We start from the raw sequence: 24539 nt of genomic DNA on the forward strand, positions 1-24539 counted from the left end.
GGGACAGTACAGAGGAGAGGTTCAGTACCACTTAACATACAGTGCACTCAGAAAGTATTCAGTCCCCTTCCCTTTTTCCACATTTTGTTACGTTACAGCCTTATTCTAATATTGATTCAATTACATTTTTTACTCATCAATCTACACACAATACCCCATAATGACAAAGCAAAAACAGGTTTTAAGAAATGTTTGCAAATGTAATATAAAAAAAAAAACCCGGAAATATCACATTTACATAAGTATTCAGACCCATTACTCAGTACTTTGTTGAAGCACCTTTCAGAGCGATTACAGCCTCAAGACTTCTTGGGTATGACGCTACAAGTTTGGCAATCCTGTATTTGGGGAATTTCTCCCATTCTTCTCTGCAGTTCCTCTCAAGCTCTGTCAGGTTGGAAAGGGAGCGTCGCTGCACAGCTATTTTCAGGTCTCTCCAGAGATGTTAGATCGGGTTCAAGTCCGGGCTCTGGCTGGGCCACTCAAGGACATACAGAGACTTGTCCCGAAGCCACTCCTGCGTTGTCTTGGCTCTGTGCTTAGGGTCGTTGTCCTGTTGGAAGGTGAACCTTCGCTCCAGTCTGAGGTCCTGAGCACTCTGGAGCAGGTTATCATCAAGGATCTCTCTGTACTTTACTCTGTTCATCTTTCCCTCGATCCTGACTGGTCTCCCAGTCCCTGCAGCTAAAAACATCCCCACAGCATGATGCTGCCACCACCATGCTTCACCGTAGGGATGGTGCCAGGTTTCCTCTAGATGTGACGCTTGGCATTCAGGCCAAAGAGTTCATTCTTGGTTTCATCAGACCAGAGAATCTTGTTTCTCATGGTGTGAGAGTCCTTTAGGTGCCTTTTGGCCAGCTCCCAAGCAGGCTGTCATGTGCCTTTTACTGAGGAGTGGCTTCCATCTGGCCACTATACCATAAAGGCCTGATTGGTGGAGTGCTGCAGAGATGGTTGTCCTTCTGGAAGGTTCTCCCATCTCCACAGAGGAACTCTAGAGCTCTGTCAGAGTGACCATCGGGTTCTTGGTCACCTCCCTGACCCAGGCTTTTCTCCCCCGATTGCTCAGTTTGGCCGGGCGGCCAGCTCTTAAAGTCTTGGTGGTTCCAAACTTCTTCCATTTAAGAATGATGGAGGACACTGTGTTCTTGGGGATCTTCAATGCTTCTCATTGAGCTTGTCTGATGCTTAAAGCTTACGGTTTGATGAAATAAGACATGCCTCGGGCGCCAGAGATCTAGATAACCAGAAAACCTTAACCTGACCCAACTATTCTCCTCCCGCTCCTGCTAGCTTTCGCAGATTCTGCCATTACTCTCCTGACGTTGCCGGTAATAGGCTACACAAGGAGTCTGCAACCTTTCTCATGTGGAATGCCAATTTATCTCACCATTTCTTTATTTTTTCTTTCTTTATTTTTGTAGTTTTACCCCTTTTTCTCCCCAATTTCGTGATGTCCAATTGGTAGTTACAGTCTTGTCCTATCGCTGCGATGGCCCGAGAGCCATGAGTCCTCCGAAACACGATCCTGCCAAGCCGCATTGCTTCTTGACACACTGCTCACTTAACCCGGAAGCCAGCTGCACCAATGTGTCGGAGGAAACACCATACAGCTGGCGACCGAAGTCAGCGTGCATGTGCCCGGCCGTCACAAGGAGCCGCTAGATCGCGATGGGACAAGGACATCCCAGCCGGCAAAAGGCTCCCCTAGCCCGGATGACGCTGGGCCATCGGTTGCCTCATGGGTTTCCCGGTCGCAGATGGCTGTGACACAACCCGAGATTTTACCCGGATCTGTAGTGATGCCTCCAGCACTGCGATGCAGTGCCTTAGATTGCTGCGCCACTCGGGAGGCCCTATCTTACCATTTCTACCGATCTGCGTGCCAGTTACGGTTTTCATATGCAAATATTGGTGAAACGGTTTCATTTAATTTATAATGTCTTTATATCTTAAAATCATTGTAATGTGGTTAATCAAAATTCAATCCAAATCTAAATGAAAATGATACAAACCTAAAAAGTTACTTAATTTGCCATTGCCAACTATGTAAAAATAGGCTACATAAAGCCAACAAATAAAAACATTGCAGCCTGCAGGTAGAAAATATCCTGATAAAAATAAATATCCTATAAATCACATTGACTACACATGGCATGTCTGCAACAAACTTGAAACGTATCAATTATTAACTTGGGTCCTGCCCAAAGCTTGTTAGCGAACTTGCAACATTTTATAAAATGCTCTGGGCCCTCAGTTTCCCATGTCAATGAGCTCGGAACAGACCCAGCTGTAGGCTATTTGCGCCAGGGATAAGAAGCAGTGCTTGACTTGGGCAGGAGCTCACAGGAGCTGAGTACGAGCACCTCAAATGTTCTACTGCTTGAGCTCTTGTTCCTCTTATAGAATATTAGCACAAAAGTATTGTGTAGCTCCCGCACCTAAATATAAACAGTACTAGCACCCAAAATGAGTACCGGAACCTATTTCAGTCCAAGTCAAGCACTGATAAGAAGTAAATCAGGTAGGCCTGTTTTTTGACATTTCCATTGGATCAGAGCATGACATTTTTCCCTTTCAAGCTGAGTGGTTATCAAAAGGAAGAGAGGTGGAATTATTTTTCAAATACATTGAGGAACTATTGTAATTCTCAATGGATGTAAAAACAGACTTTGTTTGCTTGCTGTTTGAGGTGAAGAAAACATTACTTTGAGAAGCTCCACAGGTCATTAGTGGTGGTGTGTTAAGCCAATCAGAAATACTATCAGATCCCCAAATGGGCACATTTATTTGCCTACATTTGGTGCAGGCCAGGTTGCCTATAGGCCTACTTCTATGCATACGCGTCCTTAATCAGCATTGACAGGAGCGCTCCAAATAAAAGACAATGACTAAATTGACAAAACTCTTAAATGTATATGAAATAAACCAAAACTAGTTTTTCACAAGTGTAGCATAGGTTGTGCACTCTGCAAACAATGTGTCCACTCCGACAATGTGAACGGGAAGAATGGAATAATAATATTAATGAATGCATTAAAATAAATTACCTTAACCAAAGTAACAAACATTGTAGATTAGAAATTATAGGAATTAACGGTAAATGTACTACTGGTGATTATATGTAATGCGGAATTGATATACACTAACAATCAAATGCAAACAATTCACACAATGAAGTTATGTAACAATGAATGTGCACAAATTGGCGGGAGAGAGCGCATTCTGGAGAGAGAAGTGCATTGTGCATCTGGGCGCATCCGATGTCTGCATTGGCCATGCAGCATTTATGGTGATATGGCCTCAGCAGAAGTCAGGGCATTCATGCTTCTTGCGCTTTGCAGAGCAGTGCAAAGCTGTTGTCAAGAAAGTGAGTTTGTGTTTATACAGGATGTACCGCCCCCACCTACCGTGAACAAATCATGTCAATGCGGAGCTATACAGAGCCCTCCGCATTGTTCCAAAATTTGGGAGGTGCATGGCGATGAGCTCGATTTGGCCTCTGCATGCCTCTGGAGGCTCCGTAATTGCGTCACACCCTCCATATGGAGCCTCCTACCACATTTTTCAGATAGAGCATAAATTGGCTTTTAGTCTAGGCCTCACTGAGTTCAATGAGATGGGCGCAAATATATACAGTGGGGAGAACAAGTATTTCATACACTGCCGATTTTGCAGGTTTTTCTATTTACAAAGCATGTAGAGGTCTCTCATTTTTATCATAGGTACACTTCAACTGTGAGAGACGGAATCTAAAACAAAAATCCAGAAAATCACATTGTATGATTTTTAAGTAATTAATTTGCATTTTATTGCATGACATAAGTATTTGATACATCAGAAAAGCAGAACTTAATATTTGGTACAGAAACCTTTGTTTGCAATTACAGAGATCATATGTTTCCTGTAGGTCTTGACCAGGTTTGCACACACTGCAGCAGGGATTTTGGCCCACTCCTCCATACAGACCTTCTCCAGATCCTTCAGGTTTCGGGGCTGTCGCTGGGCAATACGGACTTTCAGCTCCCTCCAAAGATGTTCTATTGGGTTCAGGTCTGGAGACTGGCTAGGCCACTCCAGGACCTTGAGATGCTTCTTACGGAGCCACTCCTTAGTTGCCCTGGCTGTGTGTTTCGGGTCGTTGTCATGCTGGAAGACCCAGCCACGACCCATCTTCAATGCTCTTTCTGACGGAAGGAGGTTGTTGGCCAAGATCTCGCGATACATGGCCCCATCCATCCTCCCCTCAATACGGTGCAGTCGTCCTGTCCCCTTTGCAGAAAAGCATCCCCAAAGAATGATGTTTCCACCTCCATGCTTCACAAGTTGGGATGGTGTTCTTGGGGTTGTACTCATCCTTCTTCTTCCTCCAAACACGGCGAGTGGAGTTTAGACCAAAAAGCTCTATTTTTGTCTCATCAGACCACATGACCTTCTCCCATTCCTCCTCTGGATCATCCAGATGGTCATTGGCAAACTTCAGACGGGCCTGGACATGCGCTGGCTTGAGCAGGGGGACCTTGCGTGCGCTGCAGGATTTTAATCCATGACGGCGTAGTGTGTTATTAATGGTTTTCTTTGAGACTGGTCCCAGCTCTCTTCAGGTCATTGACCAGGTCCTGCCGTGTAGTTCTGGGCTGATCCCTCACCTTCCTCATGATCATTGATGCCCCACAAGGTGAGATCTTGCATGGAGCCCCAGACCGAGGGTGATTGACCGTCATCTTGAACTTCTTCCATTTTCTAATAATTGCGCCAACAGTTGTTGCCTTCTCACCAAGCTGCTTGCCTATTGTCCTGTAGCCCATCCCAGCCTTGTGCAGGTCTACACTTTTATCCCTGATGTCCTTACACAGCTCTCTGGTCTTGGCCATTGTGGAGAGGTTGGAGTCTGTTTGATTGAGTGTGTGGACGGGTGTCTTTTATACAGGTAACGAGTTCAAACAGGTGCAGTTAATACAGGTAATGAGTGGAGAACAGGAGGGCTTCTTAAAGAAAAACTAACAGGTCTGTGAGAGCCGGAATTCTTACTGGTTGGTAGGTGATCAAATACTTATGTCATGCAATAAAATGCAAATTAATTACTTAAAATTATACAATGTGATTTTCTGGATTGTGTACCTAAGATAAAAATTACAGACCTCTACATGCTTTGTAAGTAGGAAAACCTGCAAAATTGGCAGTGTATCAAATACTTGTTCTCCCCACTGTATATATATATATTTTTTACTGCTCGACTAAAACAATCTCTGTCGACCAACAGCCTAACGACCAAACAATCGACCAGTCGACTAATTGTGGTCAGCCCTATAGGGGACCCTATAATCTTTTGCTACATTTAATGTTTTCTCTTAGCTACTTCATGTAGCTAACATATTCATGCTTCACATATTCCTCTTTGGTTTAGAAGATACTGTTGCACAAACATGCTGATTTAGATCTACACAAACACTGGTATTATCAGGCTGTATAGCTAATTACGTTTGCTCTGACTCAGTACATTAATTAGCTAGCTAGCTAGCGATTAGCATTAGCGGCTAACAAGATTTAGGGCCAACTTGCTAAGAAAAGACAAACTAGCTGTTTGCAGATGTAAGAAACACAACCTAATAGTGTAATTATAGAACGCTAGTGGATTTATATTAAGAAGGAAAGTGAAAACAGCATCGATGTCATCAACATTGTTGCATGTGCTGCATTGACCATGCAGACGGAACACAAGTGTCTTGTGGTCAAGCAACAACAAATGCACTCCTTGAGTGACAGGGTGGGGCTAGGTCTGTGTTGAAAGCGGCATGGAGAGAGAGAGAGCGGAGCGAGATGACTCAAGTAGCAAAGTAAACTAAAAAAATGTATGTTACGCCACGTATCACATTTAACAAACCAAATACTGTAAAAACCCAAACCGGTCCGGGCATCAATACCGGTATATCATAAAATATGGAATACCACCCAGCCCTACCTGTTATTAATCAGCAAGGAGGGTTAGATTAGTCTGTTACACACCCACACACGGCATCCGACCGCAAGGTGCTACACGGTAGTGCGTACAGCCCAGTACATCACTGGGGCTGAACTCCCTGCCATCCAGGACCTCTATACCAGGCGCAGTGTCAGAGGAAGGCCCTAAAAATTGTCAGACTCCAGCCACCCAAGCGGAACCGGCGCGCCAAGTCTGTGACCAAAAGGCACCTGAATAGCTTCTACCCCCAAGTCATAAGACTGCTCAACAGTCAATCAAATGGCTACCCGGACAATTTACATTGACCCTCTTTATTATTTATTTATCTTAATTGTTTTGCACTGATTCCATTGCACTGGCTCAATGCACACTCACTAGACTCTACCCACACACTCACACATACTACATACGCTCACACACAAAATACACACATACATGCATATTGACGCCACACACACTTTCACACTTCACATACGCTTCTGCTACTCTGTTTATTATATACTGAACAAAAATATAAACGCAACATGTGAAGTGTTGGTCCCATGTTTCATGAGCTAAAAAAAAAAATTCCATACGCACAAAAAGCTTATTTCTCTCAAATGTTGTGCACAAATTTGTTTACATCCATGTCAGTGAGCATTTCTCCTTTGCCAATATAATCCATCCACCTGACAGGTGTGGCATATCAAGAAGCTGATTAAACAGCATAATCATTACACAGGTGCACCTTGTGCTGGGGACAATAAAAGGCCACTCTAAAATGTGCCGTTTTGTCACACAACACAATGCCACAGATGTCTCTAGTTTTGAGGGAGTGCGCAATTGGCATGCTGACTGCAGGAATGTCCACCAGAGCTGTTGCCAGAGAATGTAATGTTTATTTCTCTACCATAAGCCACCTCCAATGTCGTTTAGAGAATTTGGCAGTACGTCCAACCGGCCTCACTACCGCAGACCACGCCAGCCCAGGACCTCTTCATCCGGCTTCTTCCCCTGCGGGATCGTCTGAGACCAGCCACCCTGACAGCTGATGAAACTGAGGAGTTTTCTGTCTGTAATCAAGCCCTATTGTGGGGAAAACTCCTTCTGATTGGCTGGGCCTGGCTCCCAAGTGGGAGGCCCACCCATGGCTGCACCCCTGCCCAGTCATGTGAAATCAATAGATTAGGGCCTAATGAACTTATTTAAATTGACTGATTTCCTTATATAAACTTTAACTCAGTAAAATCATTGAAATTGTTGCATTTATGTTTTTGTTCAGTATATATCCAGATTGCCTAGTCACTTTTACCCCTACCCACATCTACATACTGTATTATCTCAATTACCTCAACTACCTCGTACCCTTGCACATTGACTCTCTACTGGTACTTCTTGTATATAGCATCGTTATTGTTTTTATTGTGTTACTATTTCCCTTTTTATTTAGCAAATATTTGTCATCCTTTTTAACTCTGCACTGTTTGGAATGGGCTCATAAGGAAGCGTTTCACTGTAAAGTCTACACCTGTTGTAGACCAATAAAAATGGATTTGAAACACAAAGGTGTTGTGTAAGCGCTCTGGGCTACTCCTGGGAGCTGTCACAATTATGAGCTGGATGGAGTGGCGAGACAGTGATGGCCTCGCTACACTGACCCTGACATTACTCTGCTGCCTGAGTGTTCCAGGCTAAATGTACTCCATGCTGCTGATTTAGTTAAGGGCAATTCCACGTTAACGGACTCTGATTTTTCACTTAAAATGTACGTATACCAAAGAAAAAACATTGATTTCAAGGTGTAACAAACCATACAACTCTATGCACAATGATTACTTTTAACAATTTACACAGAACATTTTACTGGAAGAACTGTGCAGATGCAAAGTTTAGTAACAGAATTTCTGCAAAACAAAAATTGTGTGCACGTTTTCCAAATATCTGCTCCAAATTAAGATTAAACGATGTCTGCAGAATGAATGGGGTGTCGGCTATGACATGACACATTGACTTTGAAAAAATATATTTTGGTTATTGAAGTACAGTAAGTGAAGTGGATTTATACCCGGTAACGGAATTGAGGTAACGGTATTACATCATGGGTCCCCGATCTGTACTGCATTATTTTAATGAGCTCTGCCCCCAAACAAGACCAAATGTGGTTGGACCGGACCATATCTTAACCAATCATAGACATCTATGTTTCACAAGTTAGGACATCAACATACAGCACAGTAGAGCTCAGTAGGGTACAGTGCAGCACAGAACAGTAGAGTTGGTGACGGAATATTGAGTTTTAATCACTTAATAATTCTTAAACAATTTATATCAGTAGAAACACTAACTAATTGATAAGTTTGCCTTTACTTGTTACTTCTGTGAACTTTCATTATCCTCCCTTATGAAGGAGAGAAAATATATGTGGGTTTTTGGTAACGGAATTTCAAGGCACAAGGAAGGCAATGTTTCTTAAACTTACAGAAGGCAGAAACATTTCTCAGAAACTAAATATAAGTGTTGATATTAGTTGGCTGGGTTCTTTACTTCAACATTGTTTTTTGATGTATTTCTAATAACTTTTAAAACTTTTTCTGGTTATGTTTTCTAAGATCCATTTTACATCTGTGTGACCAGAAATCAAAGCCTTTGCTTATTCAAAATGTTTAGGATGGAAAATGGTTGAAAAATGTATATGCCTTGATTTCTCAGATATATATATATATATATATATATATATATATATACATACACACACACACACACACACACACACACACACACACACACACACACACTATTAGCTTTCATTTGACATGCTCCTATGAACTTCACATGTTGATGCTCATGGAAATGACCTTAAAGCTGCAATCTGTAACGTTCTGGCGACCTGACCAAATTCACATAGAAATCGGAGTTATAGATCTGTCATTCTCATTGAAAGCAGGTCTTAGAAGCGGTAGATATGTTCTATGTGTGCTATTTCTAAGCCTACCGTTTCATTTTTGCGTCTTTTTCTTTCGTTTTTGTACACCAGCTGAAAATACAATATTTTTGGTTATTTAAAATATATTTCACAGCAGTTTAGATGGTACAGTGATTCTCTACACTTCATTGCTTGTTTTGTCACATAAACTGAAATATGGCTAACTTAAAATTTTAGCAACCAGGAAATGGCAGAGTGATTTCTGCAAATTGCACCTTTAAGCATGCATGTATACACCTTTGAAGAGCTCTCCGATTTCATGTCACAGAATTTGAGTTTGAATTTGCATGAAGAATGTGATTGTAAATGGAGGTAGGATTGACAGGGATATGGTTGAGTTTTGAAATGGTTTTGTAATTCGTACAGTATGAGGGTTTTCAGGGTCCTTGGGGAGAGCAGCCTTTTTCAGCTATTTTTTTCTGGTTGGATTAATGCACTCTTGACATTGACATTTCCAGATTGACAGAGCTGTGGGTTGTTTGTGTGGTGTACTGACTGTAACACAACATTTTGCTCCTTTTTGTAGGTCATGGGAAGAATCACAAAGATGCCGCGTCTGTGCGTGCCACTCACCCCATACCAGCCGCCTGTGGGATCTACTACTTTGAAGTGAAGATTGTCAGCAAGGGCAGGGATGGGTAAGGGTTTGCTGATACTTGGTACCCCCACTGACTGTTCTGACCTCCCACCTTTTTCATTTTAACACTGTGGTTTGTTTACCCATGTTAGCTATTAGCCTCTAAATCAGTTGAAAATGGCATGTTGAGCAATGTGTAAAGAAACTAAAGAGCGCTGTAAATAACAGAAGGGAATTTTGGGACAAAGGATTTATCAACAGCTATTGCCTCATATCAGGTTGACTCATGTTGTCTAAACTGATGATGTCGTTGACCTTTGACCTCCTGTTGTTGTCTCCAGGTACATGGGGATTGGTCTGTCTGCCCAGGGGGTCAACATGAACAGACTGCCTGGTGAGTATCTGGGAAGGCGGTGGCAGACGGGAATGTTTAGATTGTAGGATGAGTGAGGGTTTTGGAGGTCATAGGGTTCACAGCTAGAACCCTGCCCATAATCTTTGCTGGATTGGTTAAGGATTGAAGGACAAGGAGTAGTAGTCGGTGTGTGTAAGCTTTGCTTGTTCAGCTGTAATAGATTGTGGACAACTAAACCTGTTTTATTATCACAACTCAGACATTGTTAATCTGCAGATAGACCTAGATCTCATCACACCGTCACTGCAAGAGTGACTGGTGTGATTCTAGATAAAAACCACATCATAAGGTTCAATTTTGACTATTTAAGGGTCACAGTTTTAAGATGTTAATCTTTTACAGATGCTTTGCTACATTTAGAGTGCTGTGGGAATCTATTTATTGTCTACTCTGGAGAGCCTGGAATGGATGGATCTAGATTTAATGTCACATTGAAACCATGACTGACTGTTACAGAACATGCCTAGACTTGTTTGCGCACAGCCGTTAGTAATGAGCGATGACATTTAACAGGCAAAATACCACCCAATACCTTTTTTCTCCACATAAAAGCTTCTCGTGTCTGACCTGTATGAAGGTCAGGTGATAGTGGAGCTGCTACAGACAGGACGGCTCACATTCATTGAAGAGGAAGGGAGAAATAAATGAGTAATTGTTGATAATTTAGTAGTGTTCTCAAGGCCATCTAATTCAGTATAGTCCTAGGGCTGAAATGGAATTTACCTCAATCATACACTACCGGTCAAAAGTTTTAGAACACCTACTCATTCAATGGTTTTTCTTTATTTTTACTATATTCTACATTGTAGAATAATAGTGAAGACATCAAAACAATGAAAAGAACACATATGGAATCATGTAGTAACCAAAAAAAGTGTTAAACAAATCAGAATATATTTTATATTTGAGATTCTTCAAATAGCCACCATTTGCCTTGATGACAGCTTTGCACACTCTTGGTATTCTCTCAACCACCTTCATGAGGTAGTCACCTGGAATGCATTTCAATTAACAGGTGTGCCTTCTTAAAAGTTAATGCGTTTGAGCCAATCAGTTGTGTTGTGACAAGGTAGGGGTGGGGGGTATACAGAAGATAGCCCTATTTGGTAAAAGACCAAGTCCATATTATGGCAAGAACAACTCAAATAAGCAAAGAGAAACGACAGTCCATCATTACTTTAAGACATGAAGATCAGTCAATACGGAACATTTCAAGAACTTTGAATGTTTCTTCAAGTGTAGTCGCAAAAACCATCAAGCGCTATGATGAAACTGGCTTTCATGAGGACCGCCACAGGAATGGAAGACCCAGAGTTACCTCTGCTGCAGAGGATAAGTTCATTAGCGTTACCAGCCCCAGAAATTGCAGCCCAAATAAATGCTTCACAGAGTTCAAGTAACATACACATCTCAACATCAACTGTTCAGAGGAGACTATGTGAATCAGGCCTTCATGGTCGAATTGCTGCAAAGAAACCACTACTAAAGGACACAAATAAGAAGAAAAGACTTGCTTGGGCCAAGAAACACGAGCAATGGACATTAGACCGGTGGAAATGTGTCCTTTGGTCTGGAGTCCAAATTGGGAGATTTTTGATTCCAACCGCCGTGTCTTTGTGAGACGCGGTGTGGGTGAACGGATGATCTCCGCATGTGTATTTCCCACCGTAAAGCATGGAGGAGGAGGCGTTATGGTGTGGGTGTGCTTTGCTGGTGACACTGTCTGTGATTTATTTAGAATTCAAGGCACACTTAACCAGCATGGCTACCACAGCATTCTGCAGCGATACGCCATCCCATCTGGTTTGGGCTTAGTGGGACTATCATTTGTTTTTCAACAGGACAATGACCCAACACACCTCCAGGCTGTGTAAGGGCTATTTTACCAAGAAGGAGAGTGATGGAGTGCTGCATCAGATGACCTGGCCTCCACAATCCCCCGACCTCAACCAAATTGAGATGGTTTGGGATAAGTCGGACCGCAGAGTGAAGGAAAAGCAGCCAACAAGTGCTCAGCAAATGTGGGAACTCCGTCAAGACTATTGGAAAAGCATTCCAGGTGAAGCTGGTTGAGAGAATGTCAAGAGTGTGCAAAGCTGTTATCAAGTAAAGAAAAACCCTTGAATGAGTAGGTGTTCTAAAACTTTTGACCGGGAGTGTATATTCCACAATACAGTTACAGATAGCCTACTGTAGAATAGTCAGAGCATAGATCAAATTGGTCAGTCTGCAGCACTCCTGGTTCAGTGAATGAAGCCATCCAAGCAGAAACACTCTCATGCCAGGGCCTGATGAGATTGGATTGGATGTAACCAAACAGGCTAGTAGATGATTGTTTGCCACCAAACACAGAGGAGAGTACAGAGCAGTATCAGTGTATGAATACAGGGCCATCTGTACCCTGGCCTGGCCCACTGCTCAGCAGTAATTAGTTAATCAAACACTTTTCCTTTCATCACCAGTTTAAAGGTGCACTATGCAGAAATCGCTCCCTCATTTCCTGGTTGCAAGAATTATAATACTTAGTCTAATTTCAGTTTATGTGACAAAACAAGCTGTGAAATATATTTTCCATAACCAAAAATATTGTATTTTCAGCTGTTTGAAGCTGGTGTACAAAAGTGAAAGTAAAAGATACAAAAGTGAAACTTAAGAACGGGAAGCTTAAACAGCGCACATTTCTATGTGAATTTTGACGGGTCGCCCGAAAAGTTACATATTGCAGAATTAAACAGGCAATGGGGGATGAGCATAAAATGCATGTAGATAATACATTCTTGCTTTACTCCATCAAATACTCTCTCGCCCTCTCCCCCCACAACCATGTATGCACGCACACACACTGTCACACACAGTCACACACATTAAGAGATCACTGATTGGTACAGTGGCTGCTGTAACACAGGACAAGAGGGTGGGTATATTTCTGACTTTGGCCCATGGGAGCTATGTTTACTCTTGTGCACTGATGCAATTCCCTGCCAATTAGATCATTCCTTCGTGCTGCTCTGACCAATTATATGACCCCTGCCTCAGGCTGTGTCACCTGCCTATTGGGTTCTCCATGGCGCCTGAGGCCTTTGGAATGCTTTGGACTCATCCAGCCAATTCTACATGCTCTTGCTGACTACAACTGCTGTTCATTCACACCCTGCTCTGAGTGCTTCAAATGTATATGTTACACAATGGTTGGAATATGGTGGAAATGGGTGTGTTGGAGAGTTTAGTTGTATGAACATATTGTTTATGAAGATTTATTTTGTTACTGGGTTTCTTGCACATTCTATATCAACAGACTTTAGTACATTTGTGTGGGTGGTTGTGTTTCGGTCCTGGCTGTAATAGTTGTACATTCCTTGTTGACCTCTGTGTGTCTGATCCCAAAGTGGAGCCCTGCCCATTTCATTAGCATGTAGGGAACACTGAGCCCAGCTTTAGGAGCAATATCCCTGTCGGCGCTGCTCCGCAGATTAATCTAATACCTCACAGTTCACACACGACCTACTTTCTCTGCGCCACTTTCTCTTTTTGGTTGGTGACAGACACTGATTGAGCCGACAATATACACTCTGCAGACACACATAAGCCTACACAATACAACCCCCCCCACACAAACACATGCACTGACTTGAAGATCTCTTCATCCACGTCTCCCTCTGCACATGCGGTCGACTCTCCTTCCCCGTCCCTATTGATACCATGCACACATATGTACTGCTCTGTTTGAGTATGACTCATCAGTCAGTGCTCCTATTCAGAGACTGATGCCTCTCGCTGGCCACCCAGAGTATTGCACATGCTACACAGGACACAAGTGGGGATATCCAAATGAAAGAGACCATTTGTCAGGCTCAGCTCCTCCCTGTGTCACTCTCTTTATGGGGATGATATTACTCATCACACTGCTGGGCTCACCCATCTCACTCCCTCCCCTCGCTAATGTATGAGTGGCACTGCCCTAACCATTAACTGATGCATATGAATCTAGCTTGATGTGAGATGAGAATGGTTACCTCTAGTTGTAAGTTTATGGAAGTGTTAGTTCAATATGGCTTGATTGTCTCCATTGTTTCCTCCATGTTGTTAATGTGTAATACTCATGTACCATAGGTCTAGATTTCCTTTCATCACTTCTGCCTTTGTCTCCCATCCCAGGTTGGGACAAGCACTCATATGGTTACCACGGCGACGACGGACACTCCTTCTGCTCTTCAGGGACTGGCCAGCCATATGGCCCAACCTTCACCACAGGAGATGTGATTGGCTGCTGTGTGAACCTAATTAACAACACCTGTTTCTACACCAAGAACGGCATCAGTCTAGGTGAGAACTGCACACCAACAGTGCAGGGGAATAAACATCCAAGTTAATTGTTATATGAAAATACACTATGCTTCACCCATTTTGATATGTTCCCAGGCGATATATATACAATTTTGTTTAAGTGATTGCAAATTATAACATTTTCAATATCTTCCAGTATATTAACATTTGTTTCTCTCTGTTTGTTCTCCAGGTGTAGCCTTTACAGACCTCCCTGTGAGTATTATACTCAAATGTGGACATATTTCATTCAATGTCAAGGACTTCTGTTGTTTTTACGTGCGTAGTATATTGTATAGCAGGGATCTTCAACTTATCTTGCCCAGGGACCCCCTCCCAGGCAAACCGGTGACCCAGGGACCCCCATCATATCTTAGCAACACAATTTTTTTTCATGTCTTGTCTTATCATCAGGTGAATGATAATGGCAAGGAGAAGTAATCAATATTTTAAAATGAATATATTTAGTAGAACGTTTTTCATTATTTTGACCTCCCCACATTATAATTGGAAGAGGAAGTGTAAACTCTAACAAAGCCTATTACAGTGAGGGAAAAAAGTATTTGATCCCCTGCTGATTTTGTACGTTTGCCCACTGACAAAGAAATGATCAGTCTATAATTTGAATGGTAAGTTTATTTGAACAGTGAGAGACAGAATAACAACAAAAAAATCCAGAAAAAAGCATGTCAAAAATGTTATAAATTGATTTGCATTTTAATGAGGGAAATAAGTATTTGACCCCCTCTCAATCAGAAAGATTTCTGGCTCCCAGGTGTGTTTTATACAGGTAATGAGCTGAGATTAGGAGCACACTCTTAAAGGGAGTGCTCCTAATCTCAGTTTGTTACCTGTATAAAAGACCTGTCCACAGAAGCAATCAATCAATCAGATTCCAAACTCTCCACCATGGCCAAGACCAAAGAGCTCTCCAAGGATGTCGGGGACAAGATTGTAGACCTACACAAGGCTGGAATGGGCTACAAAACCATCGCCAAGCAGCTTGGTGAGAAGGTGACAACAGTTGGTGCGATTATTCGCAAATGGAAGAAACACAAAATAACTGTCAATCTCCCTCGGCCTGGGGTTCCATGCAAGATCTCACCTCATGGAGTTGCAATGATCATGAGAACGGTGAGGAATCAGCCCAGAACTACACGGGAGGATCTTGTCAATGATCTCAAGGCAGCTGGAACCATAGTCACCAAGAAAATAATTGGTAACACACTACGCCGTGAAGGACTGAAATCCTGCAGCACCCGCAAGGTCCCCCTGCTCAAGAAAGCACATATACAGGCCCGTCTGAAGTTTGCCAATGAACATCTGAATGATTCAGAGGAGAACTGGGTGATGTGGTCAGATGAGACCAAAATCAAGCTCTTTGGCATCAACTCAACTCGTCGTGTTTGGAGGAGGAGGAATGCTGCCTATGACCCCAAGAACACCATCCCCACCGTCAAGGTGGAAACATTATGCTTTGGGGGTGTTTTTCTGCTAAGGGGACAGGACAACTTCACCGCATCAAAGGGACGATGGACGGGGCCATGTACCGTCAAATCTTCGGTGAGAACCTCCTTCCCTCGGCCAGGGCATTGAAAATGGGTCGTGGATGGGTATTCCAGCATGACAATGACCCAAAACACACGGCCAAGGCAACAAAGGAGTGTCTCAAGAAGAAGCACATTAAGGTCCTGGAGTGGCCTAGCCAGTCTCCAGACCTTAATCCCATAGATAATCTGTGGAGGGAGCTGAAGTTGCCAAACGTCAGCCTCGAAACCTTAATGACTTGGAGAAGATCTGCAAAGAGGAGTGGGACAAAATCCCTCCTGAGATGTGTGCAAACCTGGTGGCCAACTACAAGAAACGTCTAACCTCTGTGATTGCCAACAAGGGTTTTGCCACCAAGTACTAAGTCTTGTTTTGCAAAGGGGTCAAATACCTCTTTCCCTCATTAAAATGCAAATCAATTTCTAACATTTTTGACATGCGTTTTTCTGGATTTTTTTGTTGTTATTCTGTCTCTCACTGTTTTAAATAAACCTACCATTAAAATTGTAGACTGATCATGTCTTTGTCAGTGGGCAAACGTACAAAATAAGCAGGGGATCAAATACTTTTCTCCCTCACTGTAGCTAGAAAGGTAACTCCAAACACATTTTTGCTAAGAGCAGCTGTTTAGCTGGTTAAACAAAGGTTAGCCATTGTTAGCAAAAATGAATGTCCAAGTCAAGAAAGCTTACCAGCAGCACTGGTAGCCTATGCACAGGTGCTTTTTCAAAGCTTATGTCAGATACTCCAGTGAGTGTAATTGGCTCCAAATGAGTGTAATTTGCACAATATTAGTAATTGAGAAACAAAGTTGACATAATTAGAAATAAGATATTCTCCTCTTTTCTACTGAAGGTATGTAATTCAAAATGTGTTTATTCTGTTGCTAGCGATATTCATAAAAACACGTATTTTGGTTTTATATTGTCGTGGACTCCCGGTTGAAAACCCATGTTGTATAGTAGTCTATACTGTTTCCTTGACTTCCCCATCTGACATTCTTTACGGGTGCCAATTAATAGTGTGTATAGTAGCCTTGAATATTATTTTGAATAATAATCTTTAAATTAGGGTAATTCAGTAGCGGCAGCTTTGCTGCTTCCATTAGTGATGATGATATGAATGTCCTATATTATTCACGGTTGCCATGCCATCAAGTGATCAAAATTAATGGCAAGTTCTTCCTATTATGGCCAGAGGGGGAATGTGCGCTTGCCAAGGTGTGCAATGCTAATATTGTATATACCTGTGTGTTCACACCTAACCCTCTACCCACAGCCCAACCTGTACCCCACCGTGGGCCTGCAGACTCCAGGAGAGATTGTGGATGCTAACTTTGGCCAGCAGCCCTTTGTGTTTGACATTGAGGACTATATGAGTGAATGGAGGGCTAAGATCCATGGCATGATCGCCCGCTTCCCCATCGGAGAGAGACTGGGGGAGTGGCAGGCAGTGCTGCAGAAGTAAGGGATCCATACCGACATTACACTTTTCACCCTAACAGACTACTGTGTCTTTCTCTACTACTGTAAGGCTAAACCATGTCTTTGATTCTTCCAGTATGGTATCCACCTACCTGGTGCATCATGGGTACTGTGCTACGGCCACAGCCTTCGCCAGGGCTACAGAGACCTTGATCCAAGAGGACCAGACCTCCATAAAGAACAGACAGAGTGAGAACCACACAAAGGCTCCACACTGACAATACCACGGAAACACTGAGGAGCAATCACTGTCATACATTTGCTCACAGTCATCCATTCAATCAGTTTTGAATGATAATATGCCTCTTTCTGCCCACAGGAATACAGAAGCTGGTATTGTCAGGGCGGGTTGGAGAGGCCATCGAAGCCACACAGCAGCTGTACCCTGGGCTCCTAGAACACAACCCCAATCTACTCTTCATGTTGAAGTGAGCAGCCTTGAACCAACTATGGGACTCTTTTATAGTGTTAATCTAAAGGTTCAATTAAGGAGTATTGGAATTGTGGGGCTTAAATAAGCACTCTCTGCTGGTCTTGTAGTGTCTTTGCAGGCTCAGGCACATACAACACAACCCCAGGAGCATTTTTGCAGTAAAGCTCTGGTCTGCTGCCCAGCTGTGTGTTTATGGCACAAAGACATTAGATGACATTAATAAATACTGTGGTCTGCTGAGAGATATTTGGAGACGCAGACCCACAGCAAGGTGGCCATTATTTATGGCTTTCTTATAGAGGAAGAGAGGAGCTTGTTGTAGCAGTTACACAGAGGTGGGAGGGGGCAGGGTAAGCACAAGGTCAGTTGTTGCCGCCGAGGGAACTCCTGATTTGATTGGTCATGCTTGTTGCTCCATTTTGTCATGGAAGACGAGAGAGCAGAACAGAACAGGCATTCATCCGGTCACAGTGACATGTATCCATAAAGCCAGATAGATACTCATACTCCGTAACCAGTCTGACTTGTTACATTTACACATTTCTGGGTACAAAGACATGATCTTACACAGCCTCACCTTTGCCGACTTCTGAAAGCAACTGAAGTTTTGCAGTAATTATAGTTGACAATTGTTTTCATTCAGACTGCATGAGATATCTGACAGTTAAGCAGAATGAAAGGTTTAATATCAGATGGTACAATGTATTCCAGGACAAAGCATGTCAGACATTGTAACAGATTGTAGAGTAGTGATCACACTGAGATTGCTAGTGGAGTGGTTGATGTGAATGATGTCAGAGTGATAGACCGTAGATTGTAGAGTAGATGTCAGACAGAGTCATGGTTGCCCGTCCCTCCCAGGTGTCGGCAGTTTGTGGAGATGGTGAACGGTACAGACAGTGAGGTACGATGCTTTAGTGTCCGCTCCCCCAAGTCCCAGGACATCTACCCGGGCTCCCCCAGCCTGAGCCCCCGACATGGAGCCACCAACCCTAATCTGCACAGTGCAGGTAAGGGAAACGCCTGCAAACACACCTTCACACTTACTTATCCATCTGCCCAGTGTGTTAAAAACACAAATGAGATAAGGGAGAGTATTGTCTATCTATTGTATATGTCTGTTTCACCCTGGCTCTCTGTCCTCTCCAGGAGCAGACAGCCCTACATGCAGTAACGGGGTCACCCCTCCCAACAAGAACAAGAGCCACAACAAGTACCCAGGTGTCAGCTCTGCCTCCTCCTCCTCCTCTTCCTCCCCTTCCTCTGTCAACTACTCTGAGTCCAACTCCACTGACTCCACCAAGTCCCAGCCTCACAGTGGCACCAGCAACCAGGAGGAGACCAGGTGTGTGGCAAGGCAAGGGTCTTTGTGTTTGATTATTAGTGTGGTTGTGTTTTTACTGGTGTGCCAGGTGTGTGTCTGTGAGTGTGGGAGAAAGGCAGACCATCTGCGGTATTATGACGGATGACTGAACCTGTCCATGTGTTTGTGTGCTCTGCAGTGACAGTGAGATGGAGATTGAGGCTGAGCACTACACTAACGGGGTGGCAGAGAACCCCTCTGCTCGGATCATGAATGGCACCTACAAGCACCAGGAAATCCTGCAGGCTGAGGACAGCAGCCTGGGCAATGGAGTGGCAGGTACAGACGCTTGACACATGCACACACACACGCTTACTGTTTTGATTGTCAGGCGCACACACCCTGCCCCAGGTGTCAATGTCACTCCCACAATGTTTTCTTTGTCACTTTTGTCTCCCTCTCTCTGACTCTGTCACTGTGTGTGTCTGCTTTTCTCTGTCTCTCTGTTTTTCCTTTCTGGCTGGCTGGATATCTGGGGATGTGTGTTGCTAAATTGAGCTCAAACATAATCCAGTCAGACAGATGTTTGTCTCGTCAAGGTTGCTAAATGAAATAGACAGCAGCTTATTTTATTTTATTTAATTTTTTTGGCGTGTCACTGACATTATGAAAATGTGAATGAAAGTGTGTATGTATACAGTATGTGTCCATATCAGTATTGTTTTAATTTTAATGTAAAAAAATTTACCCTTATTTTACCAGGTAAGTTGACTAAGAACACATTCTCATTTACAGCAACGACCTGGGGAATAGTTACAGGGGAGAGGAGGGGGGATGAATGAGCCAATTGGAAGCTGGGGATGATTAGGTGGCCATGATGGTATGAGGGCCAGATTGGGAATTTAGCCAAGACTCCAGGGTTAACACCCCTACTCTTACAGTAAGTGCCTATGGGATCTTTAGTGACCACAGTGAGTATGTTATTATGTGAAGTGTCAAATGCACTCTGTCTGTGGCTGCCCTCTGAGCCTGGTGGCTGTGTGTGTCCTGGTAGAAGATAGCTGTGCCTCCAGACAGCTGTGCGGAGGGAACCAGGCAGCCACAGAGAGGATGATCCAGTTTGGCCGCGAACTGCAGGGCCTCAACGAGCAGCTGTGCCGTGAATACGGCAAGAACGCCACACACAAAAAGATGCTACAGGTACCCAGGGGGGAGGGGGTGTCATGAGTCAGGACAGGTGGGGGAGTTTTCACACAAAAGAAGACTGGCACACTGTGGGACACTGGCTGCGTTCACGCAGGCAGCCCAATTCTAATATGTTTTCCACTAATTGGTATTTTGACCGATCACATCAGATCTTTTCACATCAGATCTTTTTCAGAGCTGATCTGATTACGTGGAAAAAAAGATCCGAATTGGACTGCCTGTGTAAACACAGCCTATGACTCACGAATTGTATAATTGTCAACCACCGCCCTGGGGAAGGTTTGGTTTTTGGTTATACTGCAGTACAATGACTTCTGAACTGTTTACACACTACTACTTGTATATGACCATTTTTCTCTCACAATTAAGGTAGATTCACTGAAAGTGTCTGATGTTCCCTCTGTTTAAGACCATTATACTGCCTCCAAATCATAGTCATTAATGGGCTTTTACTGGTCCTGCTGTTTTCTCTTTCTCGCGATCTCCCTATCCCTTTCTCTCTTTCTTTTATCACAGGATGCGTTCAGTCTATTAGCATATTCGGATCCCTGGAACTGCCCAGTGGGGCAACAGCTAGATCCAATGCAGAGAGAAAATATCTGCTCTGCTCTTAACAGCGCCATCTTGGGTAAGGCTAAGTTTCACATACAGTACACAATGTCATGAATACACAGAGAAAAATAGAAATAACTCACGCTCACACAAGCTATTTTTCTTTTTCTACAATTATGTTTTTGGGGCAGTTACTCCCAGCACCACAAAAGTGATAAGCTTGGTAGTGTGTATGTTAACTCTCTTCTAATGAATACACACTGCACATTTTCCATGTACATGTTTGAGTCACACATGCTTTATTAGCTAATGTACACACCCTGATGTTGTCTTTTGGCCCCTCAGAGTCTCAGAACTTGCCTAAGCAGCCCCCTCTGATGCTGGCTCTGGGTCAGGCCACAGAGTGTGTCCAGCTCATGGCCAGGGTCCGCTCAGGCTCCTGTTCCTTTGCCAGAGTAGACAACTTTTTGCACTAGCCCCAGTCCAGGTGAGTCTGGACAGACACCCACACATACTCCCCTCCCCTTATAGCGCCACATCAAAGCACTGTTTAACCTATAAGGAACTTTTTAGGAATGTTTTTGACTACACATGGCCCATGCTGTTAGTGTCAAGTTGATCAAGTAGGATTGTCGGGTTACAGTTTGGAGTACAGCGATAGTGTTGGATAGATTACAATACAGCAGTTCCAAAAATGTTTATTTCATTCCTAAGGCAATGTTCAGGACTGCTAAGAAGAGGTCTTTCCAATTGGTTGCCAGATGACTGAGGAGAGCATGTGTTTGAATTGGTGTGTCGCTTGCCATTTGGCAGAAGCAGATGGACAGGGGAATGAGTAGAACATGAAGAAAGCTTATTTTTAATTTAGTATTATCAAATACAAAATGTGTGACTCTATTTAAAGATAATTAATTATTATTCTGTTTATCTAGTCATTTTCTCGTTTTATTTGGTCAGTTTGTTGTGCTCATCTTGAAAAAAATAATCTAATTCCGTTTTTTGTTTTTGAGTGGATTTCAATTCCCTACACAGTATTTTAAAGATGTTCATCATATCAAAGAAATTCACATTAGCATGCTTTGTCGTTACCAATCAAGATACTCTGGTTTCTTTCATTCAGAACTCAGGTATTCACAGCACCTTTGTCATCTCAGTATGGGATATTGTAGACAGAGGTAGGTTTACCCAGCAGTACAGTGGCTCCTATTTAGGACCTGCATTTTTTGGTTCAAATTCTTACTTCTTAGTATGCCTTTACTCCAGAAGCTCATTTAATTTAAAGTTAAAGGACTGAATTTGCTTCTGAGAGTACACATGGCTGTAAGCCACTAACCTGCTGGTCACCTCTGATCCCCACACAGTAGCATTCACCTCAGATCACACAATGATGACACTGATTCATTTGTGAGTTTCAATATAAGTGTAGTATATTTCCAATCAAGTGTCTCCATTAGTTTGATGTGTAACATATACAGTAACAATAAATACACAGACATACAGTACTGTGGTTAATTTTGAATTTGGAAATCACTCTCTGGTTTTTTACTTGCTAATAATATTGAAGATATGAAGTCCGATGTTGAATATATACAATTTAATGATATATTGAATAAAAAAGTTAAACCGTTTGCCAAATTACAAGGCTTTTAATTTGACCTACCCTTTTCTAACAACTTGCCAGTTGCCACTTATTTCACACAGTCAGTCAATCAGTATTTTCATACCAGTGCTTTGACAGCCAGCCCATTGTCATATCATCGCCAACATGCTTATTTTTCGCTTTCTTGAGGGTTCTATTTTTCTCACAACTAATGTGAAAGCTGTCGTGTTAATACATAAACTCTAAACACAGACTCGGTCACTTTTACAAATGTGACCATAACTTTGTTCGTTTGTTTTTGTTTGTTTATTATATTCACAGTTGAATGTGTATTTTTTTCCATTATAGTATGTATTCTCCTATATTTAACAGATGGGTTGGCACATGGGACAGTTGTATATCATTGATGTATTAACCCAGTATTTCACCCAGCCAGCCAGCAGGAGGTTCTCCACTGTGTGTTGAATGTAGTTTAGCAGATTATATTACGTTTATGCTTCAGATTTGCTGCTGGCCACCATGAGATTGATATTGACATCCCCTGTACCTGTAAGACATATTGCAATGTGTTTCATTAACTTTTTTGACAATCCTGCAAAGCATGTTTGTGAAGCAAAGGGGTGGTGGGAGTAGAAATCATCAACTTCTGTGTTGTTAGTGTTTGGTAGACTTTAATATCCCATAACATTGGTCACAAAGGCCTTTTTTTTTTTTTTTTTTTTACACAATCTTTACATTTGGACAACATCTCCAATCTGCATCATGGGCTTATACCTGCTAATATATATAAAAAACAAGAACAAATACCTTCACTTAATTATATGAGGGTCCTCTATTGTATTGCAGATGGAAGCAAAATACTTTATCCCGAACCTGTGAAAGACTGACATACTGGGGCACATAATCTTTCAAGCATACATATACATATATGTGTGTGTGTGTGTGTGTGTGTGTATGTACAGTGAGGGGAAAAAAGTATTTGATCCCCTGCTGATTTTGTACGTTTGCCCACTGACAAAGACATGATCAGTCTATAATTTTAATGGTAGGTTTATTTGAACAGTGAGAGACAGAATACCAACAACAAAATCGAGAAAAACGCATGTAAAAAATGTTATACATTGATTTGCATTTTAATGAGGGAAATAAGTATTTGACCCCTCTGCAAAACATGACTTAGTACTTGGTGGCAAAACCCTTGTTGGCAATCACAGAGGTCAGACGTTTCTTGTAGTTGGTTTCGAGGCTGATGTTTGGCAACTTGAACCTTCAGCTCCCTCCACAGATTTTCTATGGGATTAAGGTCTGGAGACTGGCTAGGTCACTACAGGACCTTAATGTGCTTCTTCTTGAGCCACTCCTTTGTTGCCTTGGCCGTGTGTTTTGGGTCATTGTCATGCTGGAATACCCATCCACGACCCATTTTCAATGCCCTGGCTGAGGGAAGGAGGTTCTCACCCAAGATTTGACGGTACATGGCCCCGTCCATCGTCCCTTTGATGCGGTGAAGTTGTCCTGTCCCCTTAGCAGAAAAACACCCCCAAAGCATAATGTTTCCACCTCCATGTTTGACGGTGGGGATGGTGTTCTTGGGGTCATAGGCAGCATTCCCCCTCCTCCAAACACGGCGAATTGAGTTGATGCCAAAGAGCTCCATTTTGGTCTCATCTGACCACAACACTTTCACCCAGTTCTCCTCTGAATCATTCAGATGTTCATTGGCAAACTTCAGACGGCCCTGTATATGTGCTTTCTTGAGCAGGGGGACCTTGCGGGCGCTGCAGGATTTCAGTCCTTCACGGCGTAGTGTGTTACCAATTGTTTTCTTGGTGACTATGATCCCAGCTGCCTTGAGATCATTGACAAGATCCTCCCATGTAGTTCTGGGCTGATTCCTCACCATTCTCATGATCATTGCAACTCCACGAGGTGAGATCTTTCATGGTGCCCCAGGCCGAGTGAGATTGACAGTTCTTTTGTGTTTCTTCCATTTGCGAATAATCGCACCAACTGTTGTCACCTTCTCACCAAGCTGCTTGCCGATGGTCTTGTAGCCCATTCCAGCCTTGTGTAGGTCTACAATCTTGCCCCTGACATCCTTGGAGAGCTCTTTGGTCTTGGCCATGGTGGAGAGTTTGGAATCTGATTGATTGATTGCTTCTGTGGACAGG

The 24539-nt window shown here is 42.9% G+C and overlaps 1 protein-coding gene across 4 annotated transcripts in view; it reads left to right on the forward strand.

Annotated features, from left to right (window-relative positions):
- Positions 1-22396, forward strand: part of LOC311134486 (ran-binding protein 10-like) — a 29974-nt gene extending 7578 nt beyond the window's left edge. Inside the window, exons 2-15 of one of the 4 annotated variants that reach the window (XM_084168176.1) lie at positions 9454-9565; positions 9846-9898; positions 14075-14242; positions 14436-14458; positions 17069-17253; positions 17351-17463; positions 17594-17702; positions 18569-18717; positions 18857-19052; positions 19210-19349; positions 20065-20210; positions 20733-20844; positions 21114-21255; positions 21483-22396. In XM_084168176.1, the coding sequence (XP_084024302.1) occupies positions 9454-9565; positions 9846-9898; positions 14075-14242; positions 14436-14458; positions 17069-17253; positions 17351-17463; positions 17594-17702; positions 18569-18717; positions 18857-19052; positions 19210-19349; positions 20065-20210; positions 20733-20844; positions 21114-21244 (1637 nt within the window). In that variant the 3' untranslated portion in view covers positions 21245-21255; positions 21483-22396. Of the gene's footprint in view, positions 1-9453; positions 9566-9845; positions 9899-14074; positions 14243-14435; positions 14459-17068; positions 17254-17350; positions 17464-17593; positions 17703-18568; positions 18718-18856; positions 19065-19209; positions 19350-19805; positions 19945-20064; positions 20211-20732; positions 20845-21113; positions 21340-21482 lie in introns of those variants that run through there. The other 3 variants (XM_084168174.1, XM_084168175.1, XM_084168177.1) reach the window with 3 other exon arrangements.
- Positions 22397-24539: the final 2143 nt, after the last annotated feature.

Source organism: Coregonus lavaretus (genome assembly GCF_964263955.1).
Source record: "Coregonus lavaretus genome assembly, chromosome: 9".
NCBI classification, from domain to species: Eukaryota; Metazoa; Chordata; class Actinopteri; order Salmoniformes; family Salmonidae; genus Coregonus; species Coregonus lavaretus.